General features: G+C 42.6%; 1 protein-coding gene across 1 annotated transcript; it reads left to right on the top strand.

Annotated features, from left to right (window-relative positions):
* The first annotated feature begins 1,961 nt into the window (after positions 1–1,961).
* Positions 1,962–12,321, top strand: AQP4 (aquaporin 4). The gene is made up of 5 exons (XM_042910396.1): positions 1,962–2,002; positions 5,108–5,522; positions 6,432–6,596; positions 6,895–6,975; positions 11,188–12,321. The coding sequence occupies exons 1-5, from the start codon at positions 1,971–1,973 to the stop codon at positions 11,464–11,466; spliced, it is 972 nt and encodes a 323-aa protein (XP_042766330.1). The 5' UTR covers positions 1,962–1,970; the 3' UTR covers positions 11,467–12,321.
* The last annotated feature ends 1,807 nt before the right edge of the window (positions 12,322–14,128 follow it).

Genomic DNA, 14,128 nt, shown 5'->3' with positions numbered 1-14,128 from the left:
TGTTGCAGGAGAATCAATAATTCCTCCTCAAATATAAAATAAAAAAGACGATAACTAATACCTGATAAGAAAAACTAACCCCAGTAGGTGAAGGGTTAATCTCTGGTCACTTTTCAGCCACTCTGCTGAGAGTACTAATAAGTGCCCAAGTCGGTGCCAATTAGGGTGGCTCTTCCCTTGTTGGGAACAGCCATCCCTTAGGAACTGAACTGTCAACACATGCTACCAGGGCGGTGATCAGCCAGCCAGAAGAAAGGCAAAGAGTCTGAGAAACCGTGGTAACCAAGTTTTTTGCTGGCACTTTGTAAAATGGTGACAGGAACTGCCAAGGCCAAGGAGTGAATGCTAATGAGCCTAGGGCAACCTGCAAAAAGTGGACCTGAAAATTGTCCCCTGAACAATGGGCAGCCCTAAGGGATCACCACGCTTTGTGGGTTTCTGTGGATATGACTGACCACAGGCTTCATTCACAAGGAAGAATCTAAACACTGAAGCGTCATTCCTCGGGTTCATAGGCCTCACAGTCCCATCTGACTCAGTGTTCGTAGGGTCAGAGCAATTAGCACATCTGTGTAGAAAGTCAAAGTTTTCAAATTTTTAAAAAACATTTGTGACCCATTGTTTAAATCGCACTCTAAAATCGGAGCGGTAAACAGCTTTAAGAATCAACAGGAGGGGCGCCTGGGTGGCTCAGTCAGTGGAGCTTCCCTTTGCCTCAGGTCATGATCTCATGGTTGGTGGGTTCGAGCCCCACATCGGGCTCTGTGCTGACAGCCCAGAGCCTGGAGCCTGCTTGGATTCTGTCTGTCTCTCTCTCTCTCTCTCTCTCTCTGCCCCTCCCCCACTCATGCTCTGTCTCTGTCTCTCAAAAATGAATAAATGTTAAAAAAAATTTTTTTAAAGAATCAACATGAAATGTTTTAAGCATTCTTTGCAGAGTCGCATAAATGCTCCCTTCACTTCTCATCAGAATTTATTCTTACCTTCAGGGAGCACATTTTAAGAAGGCCAAACCAACACCATCCCCCCCCCCCCAACATGGACAACCATCAGTGTGTAACCACATTCTTAAGGGCGTAAATTCAATCTCTATTATCTGAGAATGCTTGACACAATAATAAAATGCTCCTCCGACATTCACCCTCAAAATTTTAATTCCTCTTTCTAATAGCTTTTCACCCATTTCCAAATCTTAGGTCCCCAAATGAGACAAGAAAACAAAAAACTGTCATTGTGATGCATTCGTTCCGCACTGGGCCCCACAAATGATGCAGTCTGGTCCCTAGGTTTGTAGATATCAAATTTACCTACGATTTCCAAAAATTTTGTCCCCACCCAACCTGCATATTTTTAAATTTGCTACTCCATACCCAGCAATTATTATTAATGTAACAGTCAGAGGAGCACCTTGGAAGTCTTGTTTCCTATTTTTCCTATTTCCCTATCGTCCAAATCAGAGCTGCCCAGGCTACACATGGACTTCTCTGTTGTGCTGCTTCTCAGGTCAAAAACTTCTTATAGAACCCATTGGATAGTTAGCCCCTCAACAGCAAATGCACTACAACCCAGATCTCAATTCATCTCAAATGCTGGATAACACAAATCTGTTTTCTCATGGCTGCCCAAATCTGCCTACAACACGCAACCAAACAAGACCAATTCTCAGCAATCCTTTGTGGTGAGAAGAGTTGAAATACAAATTGGGGGAAGTCCTCATTTTCAAAGATTACCGGCTAAAGAAATACAGTGTAAGCAAACGTTTTGTGTTCCTGAAATGCCCTGTGTCTACAGGGATCAGGTAGAGAAAAGTTATTTCAAGTTCAAATATAACTCGACGATTGCCACATGGTACAGAGTCTTTCCACCCCTTCACTCCAAAAACCCAATCAGACAAGTGGCCGTAATCTGACTCCCAGTGCACTGGGAGCTGTGGGGCAGGCAATGAGAGCTGCACTCTGGCCAGGGAAGGCATGAGTGGCAGACCTGAAGCAAGGCAGTGGGGGTAAGTCCTTCTTTGCCTTAAGGGAACAAAGCTCAGGGCCAAAAGATGAAACTCTGACTCTTTTATTATAAATATATGTGCCTTCTCAGACAGAATCTAGAAGGAAATCGTAGGGCAGGTAGGCGATGCTTATAGATCTGGGTATTGGGCGTGTTCATAAGAGAGGCATAGAGAGGGTAGAAGGGGGAAAAAAGGATGCTTTGCTGCAAAAGCCTCCACATATTCAAGACCTGTGCATGCACAGGAAAATTACCCTATGGAGGTAAAATCTATCTGCAGTATTTTTCATCAGAAAAATTACTCACCCAGAGGCTCAGCTGTCCAGAAGCGGATCAGGCTGTGTGTTCAGCTAGAAAGTAATGTGTCCGGTTCAGTACAACCCAGGCACATCAACAAACCCCCTTTGTTCTGGGGCGAAGGAAGCAAAACAAATGGTGTTGATCCATTTCCAGTGAGTGCGAACACATAAGGGAACATTGCTGATAATAACAGGAGCTATGACAGACTCTGCTGAGGGGAGCACTTGTGAGGTCAGGGGTATGTATGTGCTGCCTGGAAACTTTGGGGTTCGTGGCTAACTGAGGCTGTTCGGTCTGCGCTGGAAGGAGATCAGATTTTGTGGGCTTTCCAAAAAAAGCTAAAATCACTGTCAAGGAGCCTATTTATCTATTCGGGGTGTCGTCGTTGTTATTGTTTTCATTTCTCTGGCTGATGAAAATTTGAAGTTGAAAGAGCAACTGAGTTTCTTAAATCAGGTCTCTGGAGAGGCATGAGAGAATGGGCTGGGAGAGAGAATTCGGGGGGACTGGGGAAAGTGACGGAGAAGGGGTGTAGCAGGGAGGAGCCCTTCTGCCAGGGCCCGCCTCTCCTGGTGATCCATGCCTCCGCCTTCGCCTTCGTAAGGGACCTGAGGCTTCCTGCCCACCAGCCTCCCTAGCTCCCTGCTTTGTGCTCTTCATTTTTCCCACTTAATCCAGTCACAGACGACCAGCACCTGTGGCGGCACCTTGCCCTCCCCCCCCCATTCCGGCTGCGGCCGAGGGCTGCTGGTGAGTTCAGAAGCCACCTTCCTAGCTTCTTTTTCAATTTGTAAGTTCTTGGAGTTTCTCCCCTTTGGGATACTTTTAATGTCTCTCCCAGAGCATACTCCCTGTCCTGTTCCAAGTGCTGTTTTGTCTCTTTATTTTCTCTTCCTCTAAGGAATATGATGTCATTGTCCTCCCAGCTGGGTTTTCTTGTAATTACATGATTCACTTAGAGGAGCTCACAGGCAGGGGACACCTGGGACAGGGCTGGCTGTCCCCCTTCTGGAGCTACCCCCCCCCCCCCCCCCCCCCCCGCCTTGGGCAGAAAATGGGTTTCTCTTTCCAACTCTGAGGCAAAGCCCCATATCAAAGCAGAGGCTGACTTGAGATCCTAAAGGTCAAGGGAGAGTTCCCCTAGCCCTTTTTTGGCACAGCATTTCCCTACTGTTCATCCAGAACCCAGGCTCCTGGGGACAATAAGGGGGGGGGGGGGGCGGGAGGGGCGGTTCCTCTTCAATAATACATCAAGGGGAAAGCTCTAATAACTCTAATCTGTTCAAATGCTTGACTTTCTTGCCTAACCCTTTTCATTGTCCTCTGGTGATCAGAGTCTCTGCTAAATGTCCTCCACACTCCTTCGCTCTCATGACTCTAACAGGCAAAGGATAAGAGCAAATGCCTTGAATAATGGAGTAACCAGTGTCATTGACCCCCACATCGGGAATTCTAGCCATTTCTTGCCCAAATGAGCACTGGGCATTAATATCCTCAAACCCCATCCTTTCTCAGCTCCAAAGATCCTCAGACAGTATGAGGAAAACAGACTGGAGGAACAAAGTATTCCCTCTCGGTGGCTGTCTTGCTGTACCGCACCCTCCTCCCCGCTCCCCACCCAGGTCCCCGCTGCCACAAGATCCCCCAGAAGTGGCAAGCCCCCCGACTTTCAGGGCCAGGCAGAAGTAGGAGACGGCCGCCAAGAAGACGCTGGAGAACAGTCGCTGTCCGTGGAGCCTTCTGCTCTGAGGACCACTGTCCCCCGCCCCGCGCCCTGCCCCGCGCTCCTGCCACCCCGAGGGGCTCCGCGTCCCCGCACTCGGCTGCCCCCTGGAGGGCGCGGGCGGGGTGCCCGGGGCTCCTACTCCCGCCTCCGGGATCACATTGAGAAGGTGTCTCTGAAGGATAACGTCAGGGGTCGAGAGAGGGTCAGACGCCAGGAGGGACTGTCCCCTCGCACTGCAGAAGCACCGTGGAGCTAGGATGCAGCTTTCCCAGGAGCGGCCGCGGGGACGCCGGGGACGTGGGCGGGGCGCGCGCCTGGAGGCTGCTTGTTTGTCCACCTGGCCGCTGCCCCGGGTCCTGGCACCGGCCCAGGGGTGGCCGCTCCCCCGGGGCCCGGGGCCCGCGGCCTACGCGTCCTAGTGCCGCGCGTCCAGGCCCGCAGGGGAGACGGAGGGAGCGTCCCTGCCCCGCTCAGGCCCCGCCGGTTCCCACCGCCCCTGCCAGCTCTCCGCCCCCTAACGACTTCACCTTCTGGAAAGACAGACTTCGGCATTCCCGGCCTCCTCGCTGGCCTCTCCTCTAAATCCGCAGTCTCTGCTGGGGCAGAGGAGAATCACGCTCCACAAATCCACTTTCAGAATGCCATTTTGAGCAATAAAGTGCAAAACTGCAAATGACCTCCCCCCCCCCTTTTTTTGAATCGCTTTACGTTCAAAATATAAACAGCATGTTAAAAGTACACTGAAACTCAAAACCTTGCTCTGAGGGAATTAGCTCTTGCTGGGAGGTAAATACATTTCATTCTTAATTCTTTAAGAAACTTGATTTAGACATTTTCCTTTTTAGGGGCAAATCAGGGAAACTGGCTGAGCTTCGAATGTTAGATAAAAGGAGGCTAGAATAACAGGGGACAATTAATTCGTTAATTAAGAAGGTTTTCTGGAAGCATTCTTTCCTGGTATCAAATAACCTTTGAGGGGGCCCTTCCCCACAGAAGGGCAAGACTACAGGCCCCGAGTCTTCACCCAAATTCACGAACCTTGGTTTGATAGCTTCTGATATCAACTTGTTTTCTTTTCAGTAAGTGTGGACCTTTGTGTAGAAGAGAGAGCATCATGGTGGCCTTCAAAGGGGTCTGGACTCAAGCTTTCTGGAAGGCAGTCACAGCGGAATTTCTGGCCATGCTTATCTTTGTTCTCCTCAGCCTGGGATCCACCATCAACTGGGGTGGAACGGAAAAGCCCTTACCTGTCGACATGGTTCTCATCTCCCTTTGCTTTGGGCTCAGCATTGCAACTATGGTACAGTGCTTTGGCCACATCAGCGGTGGCCACATCAACCCTGCTGTGACAGTGGCCATGGTGTGCACCAGGAAGATTAGCATCGCCAAGTCTGTCTTCTACGTCGCCGCACAGTGCCTGGGCGCCATCATCGGAGCTGGGATTCTCTACCTCGTCACACCTCCCAGTGTGGTGGGGGGCTTGGGGGTCACCACGGTAGCATCTTTAGCTCTCATTTTCAAACTAGGATTCCAAGCTTCTTGCAGACTCTGCTAAATGCCACCCCGGTGGCCTGAGAGACTTTTCTAAAATTGCAAATTTATTCCCAGGGAATTTCTGATGATTCTTGACAGGGGGGAAACTGACCCCAGCAACATTGAGCGTATCCATATATTATCATCGTTTGCTATATGGAGTGACTTCAATATTATTAAGTCTAGGTGACACAAAAATGGTGTTGTTTTTTTCCTCTCTCTCGCTCCCATCCCCGTGACTATACTAGACTATATATTTAGCTTAAGGAATTTTTATTACAGCCATTGGTTGGCTCACTAAATTTTGTTTCTGGTCATGTTCGTGAGACTTAAAATGATCTACATCAAGGACCACACTTAAAAAAATAAATTGGCATTTGATCCTAGTTTTGTTCTTAACTGATTAGGAGTATCAGTTGTTAGTTCAGCACCAGATTGATTTAAAAACTGCACACAGTTTAAATTTTAATTGAAATATATATTAATTAATTTAAACCTAATTAATGGATTTAATCATTGCCTTATAAAATTACAAGACTCTCAAGAAACTCCTTTATAAGTTAAGTGCAGCAGTGGCACATTTTGCTTCCTTTGTAGAAAAGGACATTCAGCACAAATTCCCGCTTGGTCATTGTAAGAGTAATTAATTATCTGTGATGGCCCAAAATGAGTGGAAATTTATTCCTTTTTTTTTTTTTTTTTTGGATGCAGCCGGTTGGGGGGGGGGGGCGTGTCTCACTCGTGGGGTAGAATAGATGACTCAAATTAACCATTGCTTTTTCCAGTGATGAAATATGCCTTTCACAATAATATGTTCTCATAGAAAATGTAATCATGCTTCAATTCAGATAGAGCATTTTTCTCTTTCTAGGTTCATGGAAGTCTTTCTGCTGGTCACGGTCTCCTGGTGGAGTTGATAATCACATTTCAGCTGGTGTTTACTATTTTTGCCAGCTGTGATTCCAAACGGACTGATGTCACTGGTTCAGTAGCTTTAGCAATTGGATTTTCTGTGGCAATTGGACATTTATTTGCAGTAAGTTTCCAAGTCCATTTAAATAATTGATTCATTTCATTTATCGTCACCCTAGAGCTGGCCTAAAGATATTGTGTTTTACAGCTGTAGTTCTTTAGTATCCAGCCACGTCTGTCCACATTAGGTGATGATTTTGCCAACTTTATGATGAGAAGGTTGATATGGCTGCTAACGTCTTGACAGTTCCTCTAACTGACTTGGCAAATGGTAGCAAATTGCAATGAATGCTTCCTGTTACTAGCCCTGTTTCAGCAATGTCTGAAGTTGTCGTTTTTTGTTGTTGTTGTTTTCCCTATAGATCAATTACACTGGTGCCAGCATGAACCCTGCCCGATCCTTTGGACCTGCGGTTATCATGGGAAATTGGGAAAACCACTGGGTAACCATCATGTCGATAGTACCTGTCCTCCTGCAGTTAACAATTGCCCATGTAGCTCTTTTTTTTCTTTGCCCACTAGTTTTCTTACTTCCTCTCAACCTTGACCCCCCCCCCTCCACTTTATTACATCTTTCATAAAGACCAGGGAGAGACGAGCACATATCTACGGTAGAACATCTCACCTTATATCTGTCCTGGGTCTTCAGTAATAGCCTTTCTTTTTATATATAAGCACTGCTCTGGGCACCGTATCTGATAGACTGAAGCAGAATACATTGTGCATGGAGGCTGCCAATGTGGAACAAGTGAAAATCAGGATAGTGTGGTGAATATAGTGTTTAAGTAATTGAATGTAAAGCCTTCCTGGCAATGACAAAATATATACCTACCAAGAAATAAAAAAAAAAAAAAAAAAAGAAGAAGAAGAAGAGGAAAGAAATGCTTAAAAGCAATGCCCAGAGCAAAAATATTTATCGTTTTTGTTTACAAAAGCATGGACCCAATTAATAGTATGTGAGTTGGGAGCACTTGAACTACAGACGGAGAGGACTAGATGTTGCAAATGTTTATGCTATTATCACCGTAACTGTACCTGGACACACAAATGACTTTAGAAGAGGCACACTTTCCAGTCTCACTGGCTAACCTACTTAATAATGCGGTGGCAGCGCTTCCAGAGAGCAGTGATATCCATTTTTAAATATCACAATCAATTTTATTTCAATTGTTTCTTACAACACAGGCATTTAAATCCCTTAAATGAATAATGCAGCAGTTTTAAGGCCACTCACATGCCAACTTCTAATAACCAATACAAATATGAGATATGGGACTTATGTCTGCCAGCCTCAAATAAGGTTAACTCCCGTTGTCACTTATATGTTGTGAATGCTATTTCACAACTTTTAGTTTTAATTCATGACCGTAACAACATGTCACTCGTGTTTGAATCTCATTCATACAGCGGTTATTGACCCAGTTACATCCACTCAACCATAGTGCACATTGCCAATAAGAGGATATGGCACCATTACTAGGGGCACTGACAGTGAAGAAAAGGGTACTGAGTCTTTAAAAGTAATTTCAATCGTGAAAGAACGAGCATCAGAGTTCAAAGCAAGATTTTGCACCCAGCTATACAATGAATGTCAGTAATACCATCCATGAGATTGGTCATTTTGCCACTGATGTTTCCATTTATGTCTCAAAATGTTTGCCACATTGACATGAGTGGAACATTTTAATGGACAGAATATAGTTAATTATGGTAGAAGTACAATTGGAAGTTCAACTTCTTACATTCAAACTTTTTTTGTAATTAAAATTTAGAAAAATAGCAACTTTTAATTTTATGGATGAGGACTTTAAAATGGGGGTGAAATGTATGTTTTTAATGATTACCTACTGGTTGTGGTAAGCTAGCTAAAATTCAAATAGTGGGAAACTTTTTACCTTGTTGACTGAATGAAATGTTTCCCCTTATTGCAGAGCTATTTTATAACAAACTTAATCCTACTGAACATGAATGTCCGTTCTGTAGCAATAATTGTGTGAATTTTAGAACTAATTTACAACATATTTGCAGATTGATTGATTGATTGATTGGTTGATAGACTAGAATAACATCAAAATATTAATGGTGAATTTTCTAGGTAGTGTAATGACATTGTTTTAGTTTTCATCTTGATACTTTACATAACATCATATTTATAGCAATAAAAATTATTTACCTTTATACATTTTGAGAGTCATTTTAAAGTACATTTTGACTTTGTTTTGGAATAGCAACTTGAAACTGAGATTTGCTCTTTTTGGAGAGCATGTGGCCAGATGTATTCTTCATAGGTGTTTGGGGAATGCATCATAATTATTTAGCAGACCCTTGTTTCCCTTGTGGGAGTTGTAGCATGTGGAATAGACCATCTGTAATGAGCTCTTACCAAAGGAACAGACAGCAAAGACATTTAGAGGAGGGCTCTCATTTCTCCTTTGAAAGGGCAACTCTTACATGGTTTCTTTCTGTTCAAGATAGGAGCTTGGTGCTCACAACCACTCTACCAGTATTTTCCACATTAAGTATATGTGCTCATCTCCAGCTTAAATTTTGAATTGTCTTTAGATTTTGCAATGAGGATGCTAAGTGGAATTAACTTCCAGAAAGTGTCTTAAGCCAGAAAAGCATTTCTCCTATTTTTTTCAAACAAGATAAGTGCAGTATCATGGAAAACAGTGCAATAGTTCAAAAGAGAGGTTTGAAATCACAAAGACCTCAAATCCCAGTTCAAGCACTTGTTAGGCATGAACTCCTAAGCAAGCTTCTTATCTGCTCAGGGTGTCAGTTTTCTTACTCATAAAAGAGGGATAATAATAATATCTACCTCAAAGGTTGCTGTTTGAATTATGTGAGTTAATACAAGAAAAGTGCTAAGTACAACCGGCTCAATAAACAAGGTTTCTGTTGCCTAATTGAATCTGTTGAATGAGTGTCAAATATTCTGCAGCATATACATGCTCTAAAGCAAATGTTGAAGTTTACCAAAACTCAAAACTGAGTTTTTTCTAGATACAGTAACGATACGATAAAAAGCTTCCATGTTGGATTAAAAATCCTATGGAATTGCTAAGCCTCAAATAACCACCATCCATAAACTCAGTACTGGTTTCTTTGTTTGTGTATTTATTTATTTATTTATTTATTTATTTATTTATTTTTGAAAGAAAGAGAGCTCAAGAGCAGGGGAGGGGCAGAGAGAGAGAGGGAAAGAGAGAATCCCAAGTAGGTTCACTGCAGTCAGCATGGAACCCGACACAGGACTCAATCCCACAGACCATGAGATCATGACCTGAGCCAAAATCAAGAGTCAAACGCTGAGCCAACTGAGCCACCCAGATGCCCCAAAGAGACAAGGTGGGATTTTTTGCACCAAGTGACCATGGTAAGAACCATGAGGATGAAAGTGCTCTGCAAGAAGAGTAATGAACAAACCATGAGGTTTTCAATTAAATCAAATCATCAGATTTTAGGGAGGAAAAGCATGTAGAAAACACAGGGTGCCTCGGTGACTCGGTTGGTTAAGCCTCTGACTTTGGCTCAGGTCATGATCTCAAAGCTTGTGAGTTCAAGCCCTGCGTTGGGCTCTGTGCTGACAGCTTAGAGTCTGGAGCCTGCTTCCTATTCTGTGTGTGTCTCTCTCTCTGCCCCTCCCCCACTTGCACTCTATCTCTCTCTCAAAAATGAATAAACGTTAAAAAAATTTTTTTTAAAGAAAGAAAAGCATGTAACAAACAGAAAATGACTTATCTCCAGCCTGTTCACACACAACTTTGAATTGCCTAGGAAGCATGGAATGAAGCCGGTTGCTATGAAATTAGAACCACCAAATACTTTACAAGTATTGTTTCAATTTAATTTTTACAGTCTATGAAGTACGTATTATTACAATTCCCACTTTGCAGATGAGGAAATTAAGGTTTAAGAAGTCAAGTAATTGACACAAAAACTGACCAAATTACTAAGCGGTGGAGCTGGGATTCCATTTATCATGCTTCACTGAATAACTAAAGCTCAACTGATAAAAGCTGTATATTGGTCACAATTATGCAGAAAGCCAATGTATGATGGCAATATTAAGAAAATAAGATAACTCTCTAGAAATTTTTTTCTATTTTACTTGAAGAATTCTTTGCATCTACTGAGTGTGCAGTACCACCAAAGAGGAGCTATCTTTTCTTAATATGTTTTTTAATGTTTCTTTATTTCTTTCAAGAGACAGCGCATGCACATGCATGTGGGCGAGGGGGAGGGGCAGAGGGATGGAGAAGGAGAATCCCAATCAGGCTCCGTGCTGTGAGCAGAGCCCGATGTCTGAGCTGAGACCAAGAGTCAGATGCTTAACTGACTGAGCCACCCAGACGCCCCTAAAGAAGAGCTATCTTGACTTTAAGGACTCTCAGAAAATGGAAAGAAAGTAATTAGTGAAAGCAAGAAAAGAGAAAACCGTCTCCTTGTTTTCTGTTCAAATGCTATTTAGCAGTTTATGGATCTCTGGTGTGCATTTGATGTATTCTCTTATAGTGTTTCCAATTCTGCTTTCTTCCACACGACACATTTGTTTTCTTAATGTAAACCAGCTAAGCTCTCTATTCACGAGTCGTTCAAAGGAATAGTTTTACTCCATGCTCATTCTATAATGCTTCCATCTTTTCCTCCAGATATATTGGGTTGGACCAATAATAGGAGCTGTCCTCGCCGGTGGGCTTTACGAGTATGTCTTCTGTCCAGATGTTGAACTCAAACGTCGTTTTAAAGAAGCCTTCAGCAAAGCTGCCCAGCAAACAAAGGGGAGTTACATGGAAGTGGAGGACAACAGGAGTCAGGTAGAGACTGATGACCTGATCCTAAAACCTGGAGTAGTGCACGTGATTGACATTGACCGGGGAGAGGAGAAGAAGGGGAAAGACCCGTCCGGAGAGGTGTTGTCTTCAGTATGACTAGAAGATGGCACTGAAAGCAGACAAGAACACTTAGAACTGTCCTCAGATTTCCTTCCACCCATTAAGGAAACAGATTTGTTATAAATTAGACATGCGCAGGGTCATTGTTTCTTGCCTCATTATTCAGTCTAGACAAGAAATGTTTCACTATTCTACCAAGGAGGAATGGAAGAAACCTATTGTGAATTCCAAATCTAAAAAAAGAGGTCTTTTTAAAGTGTCCCCAAAGCAAATAGGCATCTAGTTTATCTTGTTGCCATTCATTAATTATCAGTTTAAAATGAGTATCAAGATTTGGTTAAGTCTTGCCTGACAGAACTTATAGACATACCTATCAGCTTATTCCTCCTCTACCATGAAACCGGTATTTGTCAATCTTCGTTTGAGTGTTTTTTCCAGTACGCCAAAACAATGTGCCACAGAATCATGCACATTCAACAGAGGAAATATAACAAGCTCTTTTGTGGGCAGCCCCCTCTTAAAAACTACCTCGGCGAAAGAATATTAACAAGGGTCATTGCTAATGAATTATTTCCATTTATATTTCAAATACCCAGCTTTCAACCTGAACTCTAATTCATAATATTCCTTCCTCTTCTTCAGTGCCCAGGGTAATGTGGAAAGCCCAGAAATTTGAGGAATGTTCGGAAACCCTTTATATTTTTTAGTTTTTTCTAATAAAATATCCAAATCGTAAGAAATACCTATTAAGATTCAGGACAAACAGACTCATAAGATCTTATGCGAGTGGAGGAAAAATTACCATTATAAAAAAATCATAAGGAAAGAGGCAATCCATATTCTGGAATCAAAGAGTTGATCTGTTTTCAGTGCACATCCTCAAATACACCACATGAGGTTAACGATCTATGCTTTTAACTACTTAACCATTTTGCTTATATTTTTTAATTTATTGGCAAAACTGGGGGTTTTGTTTGTGACTTTGGTTATCTATATTTAAACATTAGCTGAGATTTCTTTTTGATAACAAGAACATAACTAGCTGAATCCTGACTTTTTGTGATTAAGCTCTGCTCACTCTGAAAGATAAAAACTGGCTGTCCCTGTCCCCGTTTCTGCACTCTGTCACTTCTCATGAGATTTGGTGATAATCTTCACTGTGCCTGTGATGATATTTTAATGAATTAAAATGCACGAGAGACAAGGAAGGCCATGGTTGCAGACTAAAGGGAGAAGGCATCAGAACACTCTGTATTCAAAGCTGACTAGATGACCAATCGTTTATTTGTAGAGATATTGTACGTCGTAATGAAATACATCTTTAAAGTATTTTCATTACCGACTCGTTTGTCAGAATACTTTGCTCTTCCTGTACTGCTGTGCCTTAAGTTGGGAGAATGGTCTCTGGAAACCCCAGTCTCTATCATCTTAACCTAAACTTTATCTTAGACAAAGAGCTGCAAATGTCAATTTCACTGAACAAAAGCTAGTAGTGGAGCAAACACCCATCACTGCAAAGAATGGCTTAAAATAAGCTGATAATCAAGGACTTTCTTCTCCCATGCGTCGTTCCAACTGTGTGCCACTTTTTAGTGTTAATGGCAGTTGTGTGTCTGTGGCAGTGAGATAATGGACCACTGTTAAACCTGATTCTCTTCGGTGCTAGGAAAGTGATGTGCAAGTTTCCCAGGGAGTCATCACTCCAGTGCAGCGCTTGGGAGTGTCATTGGTGGGTTTTTTTGTTTTGTTTTGTTTTGTTTTGTTTTGTTTATGGCAGATTCCTAAATCCCAGGTGCCTTTCTCAGATGTGTGGCCAACCACACCCTCCACCAGTGAGGCCCATCCTTTCCTGTTTGGAGCTGCTTCTATAGAAGTAGGGTGAGATTCTAAGGATGGCTTGTGACTTTTCTGTTCAAATGTTTGCACAAAATACCACTAAAGGCTTAAAATAGGGGCGAGGGTGGGGGGTTGGCGTTCAGCTCAAAAGATAATTCTATCAACCAGCGGCAAGCATATTAGCTCAAAAGGAGACGAGGTTAGCAAGGGAAAGTTAAACAGATTTTTTTGAATACGCTTACAATTTACTGGCTTACAATCATTTTTATTCAGCCATATGGTTTACTTCTTATGCACTCACTTTTATACTCACTTCCAGTTAGAGTATTTAATAAGTTAGTGCTGTAATAAAAAAAAAGGCATGAATGATGTTTTTGTAGTTTGTTTTCCATAGAGTGCCTGGCACTTAGTAGGTATGTGTTAGTTAATAAAAATACATGAATTTCATTTAGGATTTAAGAATGTAAATAATTTTCTTTTAACCTTGATTTTGCTCAGTATTTAATAAAAGCTTGATTTCAAGGACTACTAAGGGAAGGCAGTATAAATGTAAAACCCATAAAATATATTTTTGCATTCTACTATTTTAGAGGCGTGAAGTGAATGAAAGCTTTAGCACTTTTTTTCCCCTGCATATGAGACAACATATTTTGTATTTCACTCAAGGCTTTGCCACTAAAAAGTAATGAAATTGTACCTTTCTAATGACATCTATGCAGCAGGGGTCTATTGCCTTGTGGATGGCACCAAATTATCCAAGTGTATTAGGAGACGAGGGCTTTTTCCTTTAATCCCTTCTTATTAATGAAGTGCATCGTGCTGCTCCCAGGAGACTGCTGCTGACAGATATACAGAAAAGAGA

This window comes from Panthera leo, chromosome D3 (assembly GCF_018350215.1).
Source record: "Panthera leo isolate Ple1 chromosome D3, P.leo_Ple1_pat1.1, whole genome shotgun sequence".
Classification (NCBI taxonomy): Eukaryota; Metazoa; Chordata; class Mammalia; order Carnivora; family Felidae; genus Panthera; species Panthera leo.
Note: the sequence above shows the minus strand (reverse complement) of the source record. Positions and strands in the feature narration are given on the sequence as shown.